Source organism: Dendrobates tinctorius, unplaced genomic scaffold (genome assembly GCF_039654945.1).
Source record: "Dendrobates tinctorius isolate UK_male_01 unplaced genomic scaffold, ASM3965494v1 ptg000156l, whole genome shotgun sequence".
NCBI classification, from domain to species: domain Eukaryota; kingdom Metazoa; phylum Chordata; class Amphibia; order Anura; family Dendrobatidae; genus Dendrobates; species Dendrobates tinctorius.
In genome coordinates, this window is record NW_027361823.1 from 6,830,020 (window position 1) to 6,850,091 (window position 20,072).

The 20,072-nt window shown below is 45.2% G+C and overlaps 1 protein-coding gene across 3 annotated transcripts in view; it reads right to left on the reverse strand.

Annotated features, from left to right (window-relative positions):
- The window catches only part of LOC141051301 (AMSH-like protease), a 153,381-nt gene that overhangs the window by 13,456 nt on the left and 119,853 nt on the right, over positions 1-20,072 (reverse strand). For all 3 annotated transcript variants that reach the window (XM_073548193.1, XM_073548192.1, XM_073548194.1), the window contains exon 8: positions 10,256-10,393. In XM_073548193.1, coding sequence (XP_073404294.1) covers positions 10,256-10,393 — 138 coding nt within the window. The remainder of the gene's footprint in view (positions 1-10,255; positions 10,394-20,072) is intronic.

Consider the following 20,072-nt stretch of genomic DNA (forward strand, 5'->3'; position numbering starts at 1 on the left):
TAAAAAATCATATTTTTTCCACAAAAATGATCTTTTCACCCAATTTTTATTTTCCCAAGGGTAACAGGACCCTAAAAGTTATTGTGCAATTTGTCCTGAGAATGCTGATACCCCACATGTGGGGGTAAACCACTATTTGGGCGCATGGCAGAGCTCGGAAGGGAAGCAGCGCCATTTGACGTTTTTGGCTGGAATTGAGATCGGACATCATGTCGCGATTGGAAAACCCCTGATGTACCAAAACAGTGGAAACCCCCCACAAATGACACCATTTTGGAAATTAGACCCCCTAAGGAACTTGTCTAGATGTGTGGTGAGAACTTTGAATCCCCAAGGGCTTCACAGAAGTTTATAACATAAAGCCGTACAATTAAAAAAATCATATTTTTTCCACAAAAATGATCTTTTCACCCTCAATTCTTATTTTTCCAAGGGTAACAGCACCCTAAAAGTTATTGTGCAATTTGTCCTGAGTACGCTGATACCCCACATGTGGGGGTAAACCACTATTTGGGCACATGGCAGAGCTCGGAAGGGAAGCAGCGCCATTTGACGTTTTTGGCTGGAATTGAGATCGGACACCATGTCGCGATTGGAAAACCCCTGCTGTACCTAAACAGTGGAAAACCCCCACAAATGACACCATTTTGTAAACTAGACCCCCCAAGGAACTTATCTAGATGTGTGGTGAGCACTTTGAACCCCCCAGTGCTTCACAGAAGTTTATAACGCCCGGGCGTGAAAATAAAAAATTCGTATTTTTTCCACAAACATGATCTTTTAGTCACCATTTTTTTTATTTTCCCAAGGGTAACAGGAGAAATTGGACCCCAAAAGTTGTTGTCCAATTTGTCCTGAGTATGCTGATGCCCCATATGTGGGAGAAAACTACTGTATGGACACACGTCAGGGCTCGGAAGGGAAGTAGTGACGTTTTGGAATGCAGACTTTGATGGAATGGTCTGCGGGTGTCATGCTGCCTTTGGAGAGCCCCTAATGTACCTAAACAGTGAAAACACCCACAAATGACCCCATTTTGGAAACGAGAACCCCTAAGGAACTTATCTAGATGTGTGGTGAGCACTTTGAACCCCCAAGGGCTTCACAGAAGTTTATAATGCCCGGGCATGAAAATAAAAAAATCGTATTTTTTCCACAAACATGATCAATTAGTCCCCAATTTTTTCATTTTCCCAAGGGTAACAGGAGAAATTGGACCGCAAAAGTTGTTGTCCAATTTGTCATGAGTACGCTGACACCCCATATGTGGGAGAAAACTACTGTATGGACACACGTCGGGGCTCGGAAGGGAAGCAGTGCCATTTTGGAATGCAGACTTTGATGGAATGGTCTGCGGGTGTCATGTGCGTTTGGAGAGCCCCTGATGTACCTAAACTATTGAAACTCCCCACAAGTGACCCCATTTTGGACACTAGACCCCCCCACGGAACTTATCTAGATGTGTGGTGAGCACTTTGAACCCCCAAGTGCTTCACAGAAGTTTATAACGCTCGGACGTGAAAATAAAAAAATCATTTTTTTCCACAAAAATGATATTTTTTCCCCCAATTTTTTATTTTCCTAAGGGTAACAGGAGAAATTGGACCCCAAAAATTGTTTTGCAATTTGTCCTGAGTAGGCTGATACCCTACATGTGGGGGTAAAACACTGTTTGGGCGCATGGCAGAGCTTGGAAGGGAAGGAGCACCATATGACTTTTTCAACTCAGAATTGGCTGGAATTGAGATCAGACGCAATGTTGCATTTGGAGAGCCCCTGATGTGCCCAAACAGTGGAAACCCCCAATTCTAACTCCAACCCGAACCCCAAAACACCCCTAACCCTAATCTCAGCCCTAACCCTAGCCCTAACCCAAGCCCTAACCCTAACCCTAGCCCTAACCCTAACCCTAGCCCTAACCCTAATGGAAAAATGGAAATAAATACATTTTTTTAATTTTATTATTTTTCCCTAACTAAGGGGGATAAAACGGGGGGTTTGATTTACTATTTATGGCGGTTTTTATTTTTGGCAGCTGTCGCACGCTAAAAGACGCGTTTTATTGTAAAAATAGTTTTTGCATCACCACATATTGAGAGCTATAATTTTTCCGTATTTTGACCCACCGAGTCATGTGAGGTCTTATTTTTTGCGGGACGAGTTGACGTTTTTATTGGTACCATTTTCGGGCACGTGACATTTTTTGATCGCTTTTTATTCCGATTTTTGGGACGCAGAATGAACAAAAACCAGCGTTTCATGAATTTCTTTTGGGGGAGTGCGTTTACACCGTTCCGCGTGCGGTAAAATTGATAAAGCGGTTTTATTCTTCGGGTCAATACGGTTACAGCGATACCTCATTTAGGTCTTTTTTTATGTTTTGTCGGTTTTTTGCAATGAAAACTATTTTATATAAAAAATAATTATTTTTGCATCGCTTTATTCTGCGAGCTATAACTTTTTTATTTTTTCGCTGATGATGCTGTGTGGTGGCTCGTTTTTTGCGGGACAAGATGACGTTTTCAGCGGTACCATGGATATTTATATGCGTCTTTTTGATCGCGCGTTATTACACTTTGTTTGGCGGTATGATAATAAATCATTTTTTGCTTCGTTTTTTATTTTTATTTTTTAAGAGGTTCGCTAAAGGGGTTAACTAATGCTACAGTTTTATAGGGCGGGTCGTTACGGATGCGGCGATACCTAATATGTGTACTTTTATTGTTTTGGGTTTTTTTTATTTTCAAAAAATGAATTTATTGGGGAATATTTTTTTTTTTTTTTTACTACTAATTTATTTGGCGATTTTTTTAAAATTATTTTTACACTTTTTTTTATTTTTTTTTTTACTTTATTACATAGTCCCAGGTGGGACATCACTGTCCTGTGACAGATCGCTGATCTATCACATCACAGATCACTGTGACAGATCAGCAATCTGTCACAGGCATTGAAGAAGACTTCCTCATGCCTGCGCTTTGCAGGCACTGAGGAAGCCAGCTTCCTCCAGGCCCCCGAAGGCCCCCGTCGCCATCTTGGATTCGGGGGCCTGGAGGAAAGGAGCCCCCCGCAGCAGCGCTGCACATTGCGCTGCCGTGGGGGGCTCAGGGAAGCACGGAGGGAGCCCCCTCCCTGCCGATGCTTTCCTTTAACTCCCGGTACACCGCGATCATGTTTGATCGCGGTGTGCAAGGGGTTAACGTGTCGGGGGCGGTCCGTGACCGCCCCTGACACATTGTGCCGGGTGTCAGCTGTGATAATCAGCTGACACCCGGCCGCGATCAGCGGCGCTCACCACGTGGGCGCCGCTGATCGCGGTAGACGTACTATCCCGTCCATGGGCATAGGGGCCCGGGTCCCATGGACGGGATAGTACGTCGGATGTCAGGAAGGGGTTAAACACATGAATGTCAATCAAAAAACAATCAGTACTGGCCCTTTAAAGTTGAAAATAAAGGGTTAACAATTCATTAACCTCCATAACAATGTTCAAAGCCCAACAAAAGCCATAGCTAATAACTAGGCAAAGAAAAGGAGTGATAGCGTTATAATCCCTAAAACAAGGAGCGGGTAACCATTATAATAAATGCATATGAAAACTCACATGTGTGGAGCCTTATGCCACGTCCCTCACCCCTAAAAATTTTTTTTACATTGTTCAAATATTGTGCTCTTTTCTGTTTAACATATAATTTTATGTAACAGATGGGTTTGATGATTGCATCTCTTTGTTGATTATAATTGTTGCCTTAGATGTACGGTTTGGATCATTATCATGTTAGAAAACAGTGATGGTAGCATCTTCTCTTTAAAGATAAAGCAGTACATGTGTAAGTTCTTGATATGATCAATGAAATGTTACTCCCTGACACCAGCAGCACTCATGCTGCCGCACATAAGGACACCACAATGTTTGACTGTAGGCACCATGCATTTTTCTTTGTACTTTTCATGTTTACGACACCATCCAGATTTGAGTCCATCAGTTCCAAAAACCATTTGTCAGTCTCATCGCTCCAGTGTATAGAGTCTCAGTGGTCTGCATATTTTTCAATATGGGAACTGGCAAATTATAAGTGGGCTTTTTAGTGCATGGGCTTTCCGAGAATCTTGGGTGTGCATGTGTGTGGATGACACCCATGTATGTCATTCCTCTGCACTGTACGCTGTATTGTGTCACAGGAAATACCCTGTTTTGACTTTCTACTTCTTTAGATAACCACAGTGAACTTGCATGTCGATTTTCTTCAACGCTTCTTATCAGAAGACGCTCCTGTTTAGGTGTTAACTTCAGTAGTCGACTGGATGTCTCTTCAAGATGGTTGCAGCTCGATATTTATTAAATTTTTATATCATTTTTGCTATAGTATTCTGACTGATATATAAAGCTTTGCTGATCTTTTTTCTCAGGCAGTGTGGTGGCTCAGTAGTTAACACTGCAGCTTTGCAGCACTGGGGTCCTGGGTTCCAAGGCCAACATCTACTATGAGTTTGTATGTTCTCCCTGTGTTTGTGTGGGTTTCCTTCGGGTACTCTGGTTTCCTCCCACACTCCAAGGACATACTGATAGAGAATTTAGATTGTGAGCTTCATTGGGGAGAAACATGAAAATGTATTTAAAGTGTGCGAAATTTGATAGTGCTAGATAAGCAATGCATAATAAAGTAACATTTTTCTTCCATGCGGTTCCATTGTTGCCAGCATGAAATGGTAGAGCATTTTCTTTGTTAAGCAACGTTCTGCTGGATATCTGATTAATGAATAATTAATTACCCTTACTGTGACAACTCCTGGAGTGGACCCTCTGGGTCATGATACCAACCCACCCTGGGCAAGCTGACCTAGTGAGGACCACCCCCCATACAGGGAGCTTCAGGGGCAGGCCCAGGAGGGTAAAGTACCACGACTGCTGGAACCAGGTGGTCGGCTCACAGAAGACACGAGAGACCGTGTCAGCAAGGAGAAGACGGGAACACGCAGGATACAGGAGTGTGTAAAGTGTGGAAACAGGGGCACGCAGGGTACAAGATGGTGCAGAGCGTGTACATGGGGGCACGCAGGGTACAGGATAGTGCTGAGCGTATGTACGGGGACACGCAGGGTACAAGATAGTGCAGGGCGTGTACACGGGAGCACGCTGGGTACAGGAGTGCGTATAGCGTGCACTGGGAAGCACGCCCGGGTACGAGGCAACACAGAGCACATGCAGGGAAGCACACCTGGGTACAAGGCAACGCAGAGCACATGCAGGGAAGCACGCCAGAGCACAAGGCAAAAGCAAAGCGTGTGCTAAGAAGCATGCCAAAGCACAGGGCAGGGGACCTGAGTACAAAGAGCAGCCAAGCAGTGACCAAGCAGGCCTAGCAAGGAAGCCAAAATGATAATCAGGCGCCGCCTACAGGAAGAGGCAGCCTGATATAGGGCATGCGAGCTGGGACTCCCGGGTCAGGTCCTCCAGGACCATATAGACGTCAGGGGTGGCGCGGCCGCAGTCAGGGCTATGGAATGAGCACATGTGCACTCGACAGAGCCCTGGAGCCGAGCATGCAGCTATAGAATCAAGTGCGAGAGGTGCGCATGCGCACCCATCGGGACCCCCGGACCAACTGTGACACCGGAAGTGATGATGTCGGGCGCTGAATCAGGGCTCCGGAGGAGTGCAGTGAGAGTGGCATGACACTTACCTGTGCTTTAAGTCTTGATAATTAGAATTCTGTAGTCTAAACTTTAGGTTTGCTCCTAAGACTTTAATTGAGGTGAACTCATGTTTGTCTTTAATAAATTTCTTAGGAAAATTACTATTTTGCCTGTGCAAAAATAACAAATCTTCTTTGAAATCACTGGTCCACATTTGTGGGAGTATTTTTTGAAAAAGACTGGCATCGAAACGCGTAGCTCTGTCTCACTTGTCCTACATGGAGCTGTAACTGTCTGCATGATTGTTTGGAAAATGTTTTTCCTTTTTAGTAACTAGTGATAAAGCACATTTTTTACCTTTACATTCCACGCTGGATTTTTTTTTTTTTTCTTTTTCTTTGCTATTGCACTTACTGGTTGCTCTTCTTGATCTGAGCGAGGAATTGGATAGGAATCTATCTACAGAGATTGGGGTAAGCTGACTTTTTTTGCCAAATTTGCATATTTTTCAGTATTGTATCCTATAAAAAATGTTGATTCTGAAAGGAAATTAAAGTTTTTTTGACAAATCTGTTGGAGTGTACTCATTTATACTGAGCAGTGTACCGTATTTTTCGCATTATAAGACGCACTTTTGTTCCCCCAAATTTTGGGGGAAAGTGGGGGTGCGTCTTATAATGCGAATCTGTGTGCTGCTGTGCTATAGAGTGGGGGGGGCGGCTCTGGTGTGGTGTCAGGGGGCTGGGGTGGGCTGGCTGTGGGCTGCAGAGACAGCGGGAGGTCCTGTGCTCCCGCTCATTAGGCTCATGTAATATTGACTGCACCCGCTGTCCATCACCTCGGTGCTGAAGCCACGCTGAGTTGGTAGACAGGGGAGCAGCGCATATTGCCATGTGCCAGCACTCGCCCCTATAGTCACCTTCAGATGATGGCTCCTGCTCCCAGCTCCCCCCGTAGCTTTCCTGTGTCTGCTGACATCCTCTTCCTGCAGGGCGCGCGGCAGCAGCTGCTCATTCAGGCAGCTCATTGCTTCAGGACCTTCCATGATGTGACCAATAGGACCTGCGGTCACGTGACTCCCAGTGTGCACTGCGAGTCACGTGACCGCAGGTCCCATTGGTTACATCATGGAAGGTTCTGTAGCTACAATGAGCTGCCTGAATGAGCAGCAGCTGTGTGCCCTCACAGGAGGAGGATGTCAGCAGACACAGGAAAGCCACGGGGGGAGCTGGGAGCAGGAACAATTACCAGAAGGTGAGTTAACTGTTTATTATTTTATCATGTGCTTGCCAGCAGGGGGGAAATATAGGGACGGGGGCCAAGTGTGACAGTAGGGGGGAATATAGGGACGGGGGGACAATGTGTGCCAGCAGGGGGAATATATGGACAGGGGGGACAATGTGTGCCAGCAGGGGGGAATATATGGATGGGGGGGACAATGTGTGCCAGCAGGGGGGGAATATATGGACGGGGGGACAATGTGTGACAGCAGGGGGAATTGTTGTGAGTTCATTTTCCCCTTCACCATTGAGGTCTGATGAACTCCCTCTTCTGGTGAAGGAAGGTAGTGAGGCTGATTACCAAGCACCTGAGCAGGATGATGATGACTGGGTGACTAGATTTGCTGACTGGATATAAGGCAGCCGACGCCCTTCTGCCTTGCTGGTGATCTCTCTGAGGGATTCTAGGAGACCAGTCTGATTCCTGCTCCTCAAAAGCTAAGTTTTCTGCTCTGCTTTTTGCATTTGTGTTTTGGTTTTGTTTTGCCTTGTTTTTCTGGATTTCTGCCATTCCCTGCTGGGGTGAGCTGAATTCCTTTTTGCTCTGTCTTCAGAAAATACCTGAGTACTGATATAGTCTTTTTGAAGCCTAGCGTCTTCAGGGCTTTTCTCCCTATCAGTCTGTTGGCTCTTGTTTTGATAGGGTTTTGGCGGATTGCAGACAGCAGCTTTTCTATCCTTTCCTATTTAGTTAGCTTGGGCCCCATCATTTGCTCAGCCTATCTTTCTATCTGTGTGTGTTTTTTCATCTTGCTTCACCGTCATTATATGTTGGGGGCTGCCTATTGCTTTGGGGTCTGCTCTGGGGCAGTTTAGATTTCCCTTTCTGTCTTTAGGCTATTTAGTTCTCCGGCTGTGATCGAGGGGTCTAGGGCACCGTAGGAACCCCCCACGGCTACTGCTAGTTGTTGTTGATAGGTTCAGGGGTCTGCAATCCGATAGCTGCCAACTTCTCTGGTTTTCTGGACTTAGCTAGTATTTCTGTTTTTGCCTCCTACGGTGACTCATTCATAACAGGGAATATAGGGGGGGGACAATGTGTGCCAGCAGGGGGGAATATAGGGACGGGGGGGGTGTTGTGAGTTCATTTTCCCCTTCACTACTGAGGCCCGAGGAACTCCCTCTTCTGGTGAAGAAAGGTAGTGAGCCTGATTGTCAAACACCTGGGGCTGATGATGATGACTGGCTGAGTGGAGTTAATGACTGGATATAAGGCTGCCGACGCCCTTCTGGCCTGCGGGTGATTTCTCTGTGGACTTCTAGGAAACCAGTCTGATTCCTGCTCATCTAAAGCTAAGATTTCTGCCTGGCCTTTTTGCATTAGTGTTTTGTTTTCCTTGCTTTTCTGGATTCTGCCATTCCCTGCTGGGGTGAGCTGAATCTCCTTTTTCCTGTTGCTCTGTCTTCAGAATATTCCTGAGTACTGACATAGCCTTTTTGAAGCCTAGCGTCTTCAGGGCCTTTTTTACTGTCAGTTTGTTGGCTCTTATTTTCATAGGGGTTTTCACGGATTGCAGACAGCAGCCTTCCTGTCCTTTCCTATCTAAGCTAGCGTGGGCCCCATCTTTGCTCAGTCTATCTTTCTGTCTGTGTTTTGTTCTTTCTTTTTGCTTCACCGTCATTATATGTGGGGGGCTGCCTTTTACTTTGGGGTCTGCTCTGGGGCAGTTTAGATTTCCCTTTCTGTCTTTAGGCTATGTAGTCCTCCGGCTGTGATTGAGGGGCCTAGGGCATCGTAGGAGCCCCCCACGGCTACTGTTAGTTGTGTTGATAGGTTCAGGGGTCTGCAATCCGATAGCTGCCAACTTCTCTGGTTTTCTGGACTTAGCTAGCATTTCTATTTTTGCCTCCTACGGTGACTCAATCATAACAGGGGGGACAATATGTGCCAGCAGGGGGGAATATAGGGACGGGGGGACAATGTGTGCCAGCAGGGGGGAATATAGGGACGGGGGGCCGAGTAAATGCCAGCAGGGGGAATATAAGGATGCGGGGGCCGTGTGTGTACCAGCAGGGAGGCATATAGAGAGAGGTGGGGACATGTGTGTGCCAGCAGGGGGCATATAGAGAGAGGGGGGCCATGTGAGTGCCAGCAGGTGGGCATATAGTGACCGGGGGGCCATATCCAGGATGGGATGGAGGGTGGCTATGTGCCAGGATGGGAGTTATATAGATATCAGGATGAGGTACTTATACAGTATATGATTTGAAAGACGGACACTGGCATTATAAGACACACCTCCATTTAACATAAAAAAAACATTTTTTCTCTTTTTCTTCACCAAATTTGGGGGTGTGTCTTATAACCAGGTGCATCTTATAAAGCGAAAAATATGGTATTTTGTTAAAAAATGCAAGATAAAAAGCAAAACTACTCAAATAGACACTTTTTTCCGGGTACTAAACATTTTCTGGAACGCTTGTTTAAAAATTAATGTCGAAGGAAAGTCTAAAAAAATATAAGAGCACAAAACAAAAGAAGGTAAAACCAGCTCAACGACAACCACAACAGGTGCACGGAACTCCGTATTGATCAGACGTCAGGCATATGTAGTAAAAGGAAATGTTCCAGCTCCTTAAAATGAATTTTCATCCTTTATTAAATCCATATTAAAAACAGAACAAGTGGTAATGTGCTCTCCAAAAGGTAGCCAAACAAAGATCGTTACTGATCGAAACGCGTCGCTCTTTCCCCGTGTTCGGCTACCTTTTGGAGAGCACATTACCACTTCTTCTGTTTTTAATATGGATTTAATAAAGGATGAAAATTCATTTTAAGGAGCTGGAACATTTAATTTCTCTAAAAAATATATATATATACACAGTGTATCCCAGTACTGCAAAATGTAAGACTATTAGAAGCTACTAAAGTGTTTTGTTGCCATGTAAAAGCACAAGGCTTGTCAATAGGACACAGAATTCCAAGTTACATTTTGATATTCTTTATAATTCATGGTATTGTGTGCATTAATGATTACACACATTGACTGTAGCAAAACCTATTTTTGAAGACAAAAGGGAAATCATCTGTCCACCAGTAAAGTGGGTGTCCACTGTTATAAGAAAACTTCAGAAAAGGCTGAGTCTGGTGTAAAATAACAAAATCAATATTGGCTGCCCCCAAGAAGTCTTTCTTGACAGGGCTGCAGTGGTGATGTCACACCTACAGAATATAACCACTGCAGCCAATAACTGGGTTTAACCCAGCAATAGACTAAAGGAGTAATAATAATATATACAAGTATTATTTTTTTATAATCAATGTTTCTCAAAGGATCACACAGCTGGGAAGACGCTGCCTCAACCAGTGGAAATAATTCCCAATATTTTCTACTTACATGGATCCAGCCCAAGGTAAGAAGATTGTGTTGATCTTGCACATTAAACAATTCCTCCACATTCTCCATGTCACAATAGTCTGGTCCTGCAGACTGCTTTGGTACAATTACATGCGTAATGGTAAATTCATCATGAGTCTGACAAACATAATAAAAAGGAATTAGAAATGGTCAAACATATAATAGGTCATGACTGTAGTCCTTCTCCAAAATATTCGCCTGCTGGAGAGCGAATGGGCGACATTACTGCTGTGATAGCCCCAACATTATATTCTATTACATAAAAGGAGTTGTCTGGCCACTCTGACTGTCAAGCCCCCTCTGTATAACTGCAGACAGCCTAATTTTGACAGTGTGCGATCTGCTCACTGTCAGGATTCCCCCGATGAGTGGGTGGTCACATAAGTGAACGTATACAATTTGCATACTGTGATCATGTCCTGAATAGAAGAGAATGGAGTGAAGCCACGTGAGACTAGTCAGCACATGAGCGGCAGTATGCAAAACACACAAGTGTGGTCATGTGACTGCTCAATAGCACTAGTACTGTTGAATTCTGACAGCGTGCGCATCACACACTGTCACGATTCATCAATCTGCAAATTTTCTTCTTCAAACAACTCCATTAAAAGAACACTTAAGAAAAAGTGATATACTTTGTTGTGCCTAATGCAGTGATTGGGTGAGCCATGCTTTACTTCGTGTTTTGTTATTCGATGTATGTCTGGCTCATGTACTGGCTCCTTAGGCTCGGCACTTGGTCACAAAATGAAAGAGGTTGTCCAAGACTTACATATTGATTTCACCTGTTTGTAGTTCATGCACTTGTCAGGTTTCCCCAGTGTTCAGAAGTAGAACAGAATTAGAATTAGAACTCTGTATACAGTTTAGTGGACGTTCACAAGTGCTGCAACTCAGCTGCCATTGAAATGACATGAAATGGAGCTTAACAGCAGTATACGAGCATGGCCAACACACACAACTCTACACTATTTAGATTCAAGCACTGCCGGACCTGCAAACAGCTCACATTGACATCCAAAATAGATCATGAATACATACGTCCTGGACAACCCTTTAATAGAGTGCTGGGAGTAAATATATATATACACAATACAAAGAACGGGAAGATATACGCCTGTTTCGTGGACTTTAAAAAGACCTTTGATTTGGTGTGGCACCCAGGCTTATTCCTGAAACTGCTGGAGAGTGGAATAGGAGGAAAGATCTACGATGCTATCAAAAACTCCTACACCAAGAACCTCTGCAGTGTGAGTGTGAGCGGCAGAAGAACGGCCTATTTCCAGCACAGCCGTGGAGTCAGACAAGGCTGCAGCCTAAGCCCAACGCTCTTCAACATTTACATCAACGAGCTGGCTACCGCTCTGAAATCTTCCACAGCACCAGGTCTCACCCTCCACGATGTGCAGGTGAAATTCCTGCTGTATGCAGATGACCTGCTGCTTCTGTCACCAACCGAGAAAGGCTCCAAGACAACCTGAAAATCCTAGAGAAATTCAGCTCCACCTGGGCACTACCGGTCAACCTAAAGAAAACCAACATCATGGTGTTCCAGAAGAGAAAGAGAAAATCAGACCAGCACCCTTCATTTGTCCTCAACAACTGCGCCCTTACTGGAACAGACAAATATACCTACCTGGGCCTACAGATTCACCGGTCAGGGAGCTTCAAACAAGCCATAGAGACCCTGAAAGACAAGGCCTGCAAAACCTTCTATGCCATCCGATGGAAACTCTACCATCTGAAGCCACCAGTGAGGGTCTGGTTAAAAATATTCGACTATCATCGCCCCAATCCTCCTGTATGGCAGCGAAGTCTGGGGTCTTCACACCTACCCAGACTGGTCAAGGTAGGATTCCAGCCCAACAGAAATATTCCACCTGGAATTCTGCAAGCACCTTCTCCAAGTCCATCGGAGCACCTCCAACAATGCTTGCTGGGCCGAGCAGGGCAGATTCCCTCTACACCTAACGGTTCTAAAGAGGGCACTGTAATTCTGGGCTCACCTAGGTAGGAGCAATCCAAGCTCCCATCACCATAAAGCCCTGACACATGTAGGTGAAACAGAAAAACCAGAACCCTAGGAACAGCCCACCCAAACCCAACCTCACCAGAACACCAATCACAACAACCTGACAAAAGCCACAATCAGGAAGATGGTAGACGAAGGCCACGAGAGGTATGTCAGTGACTGGAAGAACGACATCATCAGCTCACAGAAACTGACCATGTTCCGGAGTCTACAGAGAGACTACAGACTGGCCCCATATCCGGAAAAACTCCCAGACCCCAGAGACCGCAAGATCCTGAGCCGATATAGACTCAGTGTCCACAGTCTGGCCATCGAATCCGGCCGACACAGGCAGAGCTACAAGCCCAGGGAGGAAAGACTGCCAACACTGTGACCAGGAGGCCCTGGAGGACAAAACCCACTTCCTGCTACACTGCTCCAAATACTCAGCAGTGAGGGACACTGACTTCAGGAGACTCTCACATCTCTTCCCGGATTTCATCACCATGAAGGAGAAAGAGAAAACATATAATCCTGCTGGGTGAAGAAGAGAGAGCAGTGGAGATAGCAGCGCAATATGTGAGCGAATGTCATAGACTACGAGAAGGAGAACTATGATATGCCATGGACGTCTATGGCCCCACCCTGGATCTGCCCCATCCCCCCATCCACCTTCCCTATGCCATGGACTTCTATAGCCCCATCCTGGATCTGCCCCCATCCACCTTTCCTACAGTCCCTATCCCTGTTCCCTTTTGTACACTTGCTTTGGCAAAACTAATGTGTATTTAGTCCTGCCAATAAAGCTTATTTGAATTTGAATTATATATATGTTTATATACAAATGTGTATATATATATATATATATATATATATATATATATATATATATATACACACACACACACATATACATATATATTAGTGTGTACGTATCCAAATCAAAACTCAATCTCACACTAAATATTCATTTCATTTCTCTTTTGTTCATTTACTAACTTAAAATTGTATTAATTGATCAAAACAAATTATCAAAACTTTTCTATTTTTAGAGGCATTCTTACTTTTTCCCACATCTGCCCAAAAGTTTTGCACAGCATTGCACAAATATTTTAAATACTGTATTTTTCACATAAGATGAACTTTTTTTCCCAAAATTTTTTGGGAAAACTGAGGGTGTGTCTTATAAACCAAATGTAGCTTACTAGGTGGATGACTGCGATGGAGCGTGGCCCCAGGAGGCTGGGTCTCTGATGCAGAAAGCTGGAGGCGGCAGCAAGAGTGGGGAAATGCTGCGGGCACAGCGCAGGGAGGAGGTGGTGTTCGGCGGTGCAAAGCTCAAAAAATGGTGCAGCGGGCGCTGGGCTTTCAGAAAATGTTGGGAGTGCCTGCACTTCCTATGCTTTTCACTGAGGTGGACTTAGGGAAAATAGTCGAACGCAGTGTATGCACAGATGGAGATCCTGAGATCTTAATCTGAGCATGCGCTGCATCCGGCGGCTATTTACAATAAGTCCACTTCAATTAAAAGAATAGGAAGTGCTGGGGCTGTCCTAGGTCAAGGGTCTTCCAGCAGGACAATGACACCAAACATACTTGAAGAAGCACCCAAAAATGGATGGAAACAAAATGCTAGAGTGTTCTGGCCAGCAAGGAGTCTGGATCTAAATCCCATTGAACAACTGTGGAGAGATCTTAAAATTGCTGTTGGGAGAAGGAGCCTTCAAATATGAGAGACCTGAGTAGAGTGTTCCAAAATTCCAGTAGCTTGTTGATGGTTATAGGAAGTGACTGATTGCAGTTATTTATTCCAAAGGGTGTGCAAACAAATATTAAGTTGAGGGTGCCAACAATTTTGTCAAGCTAATTTTTGGGGTTTTGTGTATGATGTACAATTTGCCTTTTTTTCTCTGATTTTTTGTGTTGTTCCAATACACACAAAGGAAATAAATATCTGTATAACAAAATGTGTAATTGCAGTAATATTCTGGAAGAAACACTTCACTTTCTGGAACAATTTCAAGGGTGCCAATACTTTCGGCCATGATTGTATATATACACATACATATATACACTGAGTATATATATTGCAAATCAAATCTTGCAATACTTGACAACCCAGGAATGTAAATAATCTTCTTTTCACGTAGTTCAGTGATATGTCAAAACAATCTGATTCAATTTATCCCAGCTGACATTATCCATCACACCAAATGGCATCAAAAGTAGAAAAGCAAATGTCACATTTCTTGCACATGATAGAGCAGACGCAACAGATAATGTAACATGCTTGTAGGCACGAATATCAATCTGAGCTGTAGAATCTTAGTCTGTTGAGTCTCAATCATCAGTGTCAAAAACAACAGTATCTATTTCATTCTACCCAAGTGAGGCTTTATGTTTTCTCATGGTCACCAATAATCAGGGTATCCAGCATAATAGTCATCCTGAAAAATCTCACAGACTCAGGAAAAAAAACAAGTTTTAATTCATCTTGCAACATGATGATTACCTGTCTTCTAGCAATACTTAACGTGCTCTACATATATTTATAATATTAGCACTATGGTTTAGTCCCTGCAATTACAAACATCATGTTCCAGAGGTATCAAGCAATGAATCAGAAATGTATAAAAAAAAATAGCTTCTGTGAGGCAGTGACCCCTGTTACAGCTAGGGGGCACTGTATGTTCTCCCCAGGATACGCACGGAGGCGTATTGAGGCTATGGGAATGCATTGCAGTCACAAGCGTATCTGTGATTGCAATGGTGAAGCAGTGACCGATGTCACAGGTAGGGGTCCTTGTGTAGTCTCCCCAGGATATGCACGGAGGTGTATGAAGGTCATAGGTGTGCATGGCAGTCACGGGCATAACGGTGGCTGCAATGCAGATTAAAAGATAAATTAAGTGCTAGCCTTGGACATGTTAGTGTCCAAGGTAGAGGTACGGAAAACCGGCTCTGGATGTGTGTGTGAAGCAGACTGCAGGATTGTAGTTTGTGCAGTCTGTTCCATTCTGGACACAGATTTTCCATGTGGCTGAAAGCCACAGGTTTCTGTGATAAAAGCCCTGCAGGAAAGGGTTAGTGAGGTCTTAGTGAGGTCTGAGTGAGTCTGAGGAGTCTCAGGTGTGTCAGGCCTGGCAACCCACAGCGTACACAGTGGTGCTACTGTGGCGCCCCAGGGGGTTCAGTCGCCACAGAGGTACTGCACCTCATCCAGAGGTGTGGTATTCCGCTCTCAGGTAAGGAGGGGACATCACCCAGAACCAACACACTTGCATCCAACATCAGATCTCTCAGTCGACGGGGAGAGCTGTGTAGAGGGTGTGGATGGAGAAAGTTAGAAGTTTGGTAAGCTGTGGTCTGAGAGTCAGAGGTCTGTTGGAGGGAGAGGTAGGAGACAGACAGTTGGTGAAGAAGGAGTTGCATCTGGATATTGTGCCGCTTGTCTTCAGACAGAAGAGACAGAGAGAGGGAGAAACTCCAGAAGTAGAGGAAGAAGAGGTCCTAGGGGCACGGATAGTGAGCAATCCATCAGGGGGGCCCGTATCCATGCTGACCGTAGTCAGGTGGAGGGGCCAGGTCGCGGTGAGGGGAGCGGCCCCAGCTAGTGGAGAAACTAAGGTCTCAGCTAGCAATCCAGAGACGGTAGGCATTGCAAGTGCTACAGCCACATCTACCCTCATTCGCAGAAAAGGCAGACATATAGGATCCAGGGGTCTGACCATCGTGGCCCGACAAGATCTGAGTCTGCTGGCTTGGGACACTGTGTGTGAAGACGCTGGGCAGTAGAGGTGGTAGCCAGTGTAGTGAGACAGCCAGGAAAGGAACATCTGGAAAGGGGTTCTGATACGGTGTACCCCAATTTACCTGGGAGCTGACTGGACCACGGACCCTAAGGACACAGCACCCCGGCTGGAGATTGTAACATCTGAACTGTGAATAAAACCTGTGAAGACTGCACACTGCTGTGTCCTTCAATTTATTACTGCGTCACTTGCCCTGCACTACAACCTCCATCATTCCCAACAACATAACTGCCCTGGGGAATATCTCTGCTTGTTGAGAGTTGTATCAACTCTGCTGCATCAACAACTACCCCAGCGGACTGAATCTGCAGCGTCAGTTAACATCTTACTTGCCGAGTACCACAGGTGGCGTCACAAATTCAATCATATAAACTATATTCCCCTTTAATTATTATCATTTTCATTGGACTGCCAGGGCCACGAACCGGGTTACTGCTGCTGTGACATATCCCCTTAAGAACCGGCCCGGTACTGAATATCCCCATGGCCATGGCGGGCGCTCCACTGCCATCCATGGTGACTGGTATCGGATGTGGATGTCTTGTGCCCGGAGGTGAACCGTAGGCAGACAGTCCTGTGTCGGAAAAAAGACTGGCGTGAGTAACGACTGCAAATAGATGGATATGGTGCCCGGCTGCGATCTGAAGGATATCATGTACTGTGTACGGCTGTGTACGGCTGTGTACGTGAGTAAAGAGACTAAAGGAGGCCGTAAGTGAGAGACATTGGCATGGCGTGCAGTCGCCCATGGAAACTGGACTATGTGAAGTCCGGCATGTTTAGGGACTGTGATACAAAGCCGTGTACTATGTAGTGCTATGAACTGGTGTGAATTGAACACTTATAATATGCACTGAAGTTATATGCAATTGTGTGGATTGGAACTTTTCTGTGTAAAGATAACACATTAAGGCTATGTGCCCATGTAGCGTTTTAAACCGGACACTCAAAACCGGACTCCTTCCCAGAAAACGCCCGTTTTTTCCACGCAATTTTACAGCAATTATGTTGCGATTTTCACGTGCGAAATTCAAGCACTTTCCAAGCGATTTGAAGCATCGTTTGGAAAGTGATTGACAGGTTGGTCACACTCGTCAAACATAGTGTTTGACAAGTGTGACCAGCTTTTTACTATTGAGGCCGCCTATGTGGCATCAGTAGTAAAAGATAGAGTGTTAAAAATGATAAAAAAATCGAGGTATATTTACCTTCCGACGTCCCACGCAGTCTCAGCGATGCTCCCGTTCCCAGCGATGCCTTGCGAGACCTGTGATGACGTTGGTCTCGCGTTGCTGTAGTGATCTCACAAGACCGCTAGAGTCACGCGAGACTACGTCATCACAGGACCTTGCCGCAAGGCATTACTGGGAACGCTGAGGCCCAGGAAGGCAGCGCGGGACGTCGGAAGGTAAATATACCCCCAATTTTTTATTTTTTATTCTTTTTTTTACAGGGGTATGGTACCCAGGGCCTGGAGGACAGTCTCCTCTCCTCCACACCGTGGGTACCATCCGCACATGAGACGCTTAACTTTGCGCATGGTGGGCATAGCCACATGCGGGAAGTAAGCGATTCTCATGCATTCCTATGGGTGCGAAATCGCAGCAATTCTTTGCGATTCCTCAAAAAGAATGAGCATGCTGCGTTTTTTTCCGCAATGCGATTCCGCCGCGGAAAAAAGCGCAGCATTAGCACAGCATGTGCGGAATGCCATAGGAATGCATGGGGGACGTTCTGTACGAGTTTTTAAAATGTTTTCGCAGCGTTTTCACGTCGAAAATCGCTTAAAAATCGCATTGTGGGCACACAGCCTAAAGAGAATTTTATGTTTGAACTTTGTGGGTCACTGCCTCATCACTGCGTACGGTGCTACAGCTGCACTACACTTCCTTATTAAAATGACAGACACGTGTATCTGTGATACATTTGTGAGTCATTGATTGATACTTAAAGGCTCATTATACTTGTCTTGGGTTTGCTAGATGCAAGGGCGATTTATTATTTATTGGCTGCGTCCTTTTGTTTGTACATCTAATCCATGCAATCTGCCTATAAGCAACAGTAGTTTCAATGTTCTGCAGAAACGTCTATAAAAAGTACAGCAAACATTACTATTGGCCATATGCATTATCTGCTTCCTAAAGGGGATTCACCAGCATTACAAGTAATAGGATATGCCATGGCTTCCTGATTGGTAGGGGCCCGAATGTCAAAACCTCCACTGATCTTTAAAGTTTTTCTCTGAAAGTAACCTCAGGAAGAAGACCTATAACACCGGCCCATTAATTTATATAGAGGTATGTTGTTTTCTGCAACAACAAAGGTTGGAATAAGGCAAGGGTAATGACAATTTTTCTCACATATTTCAAGGATCAAGGATGCAGGGCTAAGAAAGAACCACAAAAATTGTTACTTTATATACATAATGTTATTATTTACTGATACAGACACATCAAGAGGGCTGACAGAAAGTTCTTAGGCTATGTGCACACGCTGCGGTTTTTGCTGCGGTTCCGCTGCGGTTTTGGCCCTGCGGAACTGCAGCAGTTCCGCAGACATGGTACGGTACCATGTAACCCTATGGGTTTTAAAAACCGCTGTGCTCACGCTGCGGTTTTTTCTAACATAGTAGAGGTGTGAAACCGCAGGGCAAAACCGCAGGCCAAACCGCAGGTCACTTTACCTGCGGTTTTACCTGCGGTTCCGCACGGAAAAACCCGCAGGTTAATCCGCAGCGTGTGCACATAGCCTTAAAGTGTCTAGGATTAGTCAAACATGGCTGCTTTCTTAAAAAAACAGCAACGCACCTTACATACTTTAACCGTGACATACCCACTGGAGTCATTGTAATTGAGGTGCAATACTACACAAAACCTGTAATCAGGTGTGGTGCTCAGGGGTATACATAGAAATCATGGGGGCCCCATAACACAAGTCCAAATTGGGCCCCCCTTCCTGTTGTAAAAAAAAATTCAGCGGAATGGGCAGGGTATTAGCGCAGTCCCAGAAGGGCATACTGCCCAACTTTTCAAAACAGAGAGAGGGACATGTATTGTGACACTTACAAAAGTAGTTTTAGGCTGGTTTCACACTAGCGTTTTATCATGCGCTATTGGGCGCATGCGCAATGTTCCCCTATCTCTAACATGGCGGACGCAGTGTTTAGAGACTGCACGCGCTCATCAGCATTTGCCTGCGCTGTGCATTTTCTAGGTGTGCGTTCATGCGCGCCATACGCTACATGTTGCATTTTTTGTTCCGCCCAACATCGTTAAAAAAGCGAGCGCGCACGTGTGCGCACGGTATGCGCAAAAAAATAGCATTACAGTTTATGGGGTCGCTGGCGTGCGCTTGGATGTGCGCACATCAGCGCTTTTTGCGCACACGCGATTTGAGTAAACAATGTCTAGACACTTGTTTAAACCTCCCCCCTAAACAAGCAACATTGTTTGGGAGGAGTGTTGATTGGTTTGTGTGCTGATAATGATGTTGGCATCAGTGCATTGCATAACGCTTTCTTTGTTTTTCCAACAGTGAACAAAGTCCGCACAAGTCGGCGCTTGATGAAGGACCGCTTCAACACTGATGTTCGTGCTGAGGGAGAGGTTCGCAGTGGTTCAGCGGCAAGGACCAGAAGAAAATATCGTTATTATCGCAAGTTGGCGTTCCTGAGACCGGTCCTTGCCAGCAGAGCGTAAGTATTATTATTTTTTTTTTTAACCTGTCCTTTTCTATTCCACAGCTGATGCTTCTTGTAAATGCATGATAGTAATGTATTTCCTTTCTTTCCACAGCACCTGGAGCAGCACTCTGCAACCTGTCCCTGGAGCGGTCCTTCATCGGACGACCTTGGACCCGTCCCAGCTATCCGACAGCCAGGAAGCATCTTGCAGGTCAGGAACACAGACAGCTGGTGACCAGGAAGCTGGTCAATCAGGTGTTCCCCTGTCACAGGTCTCTGCCACTGGTTATG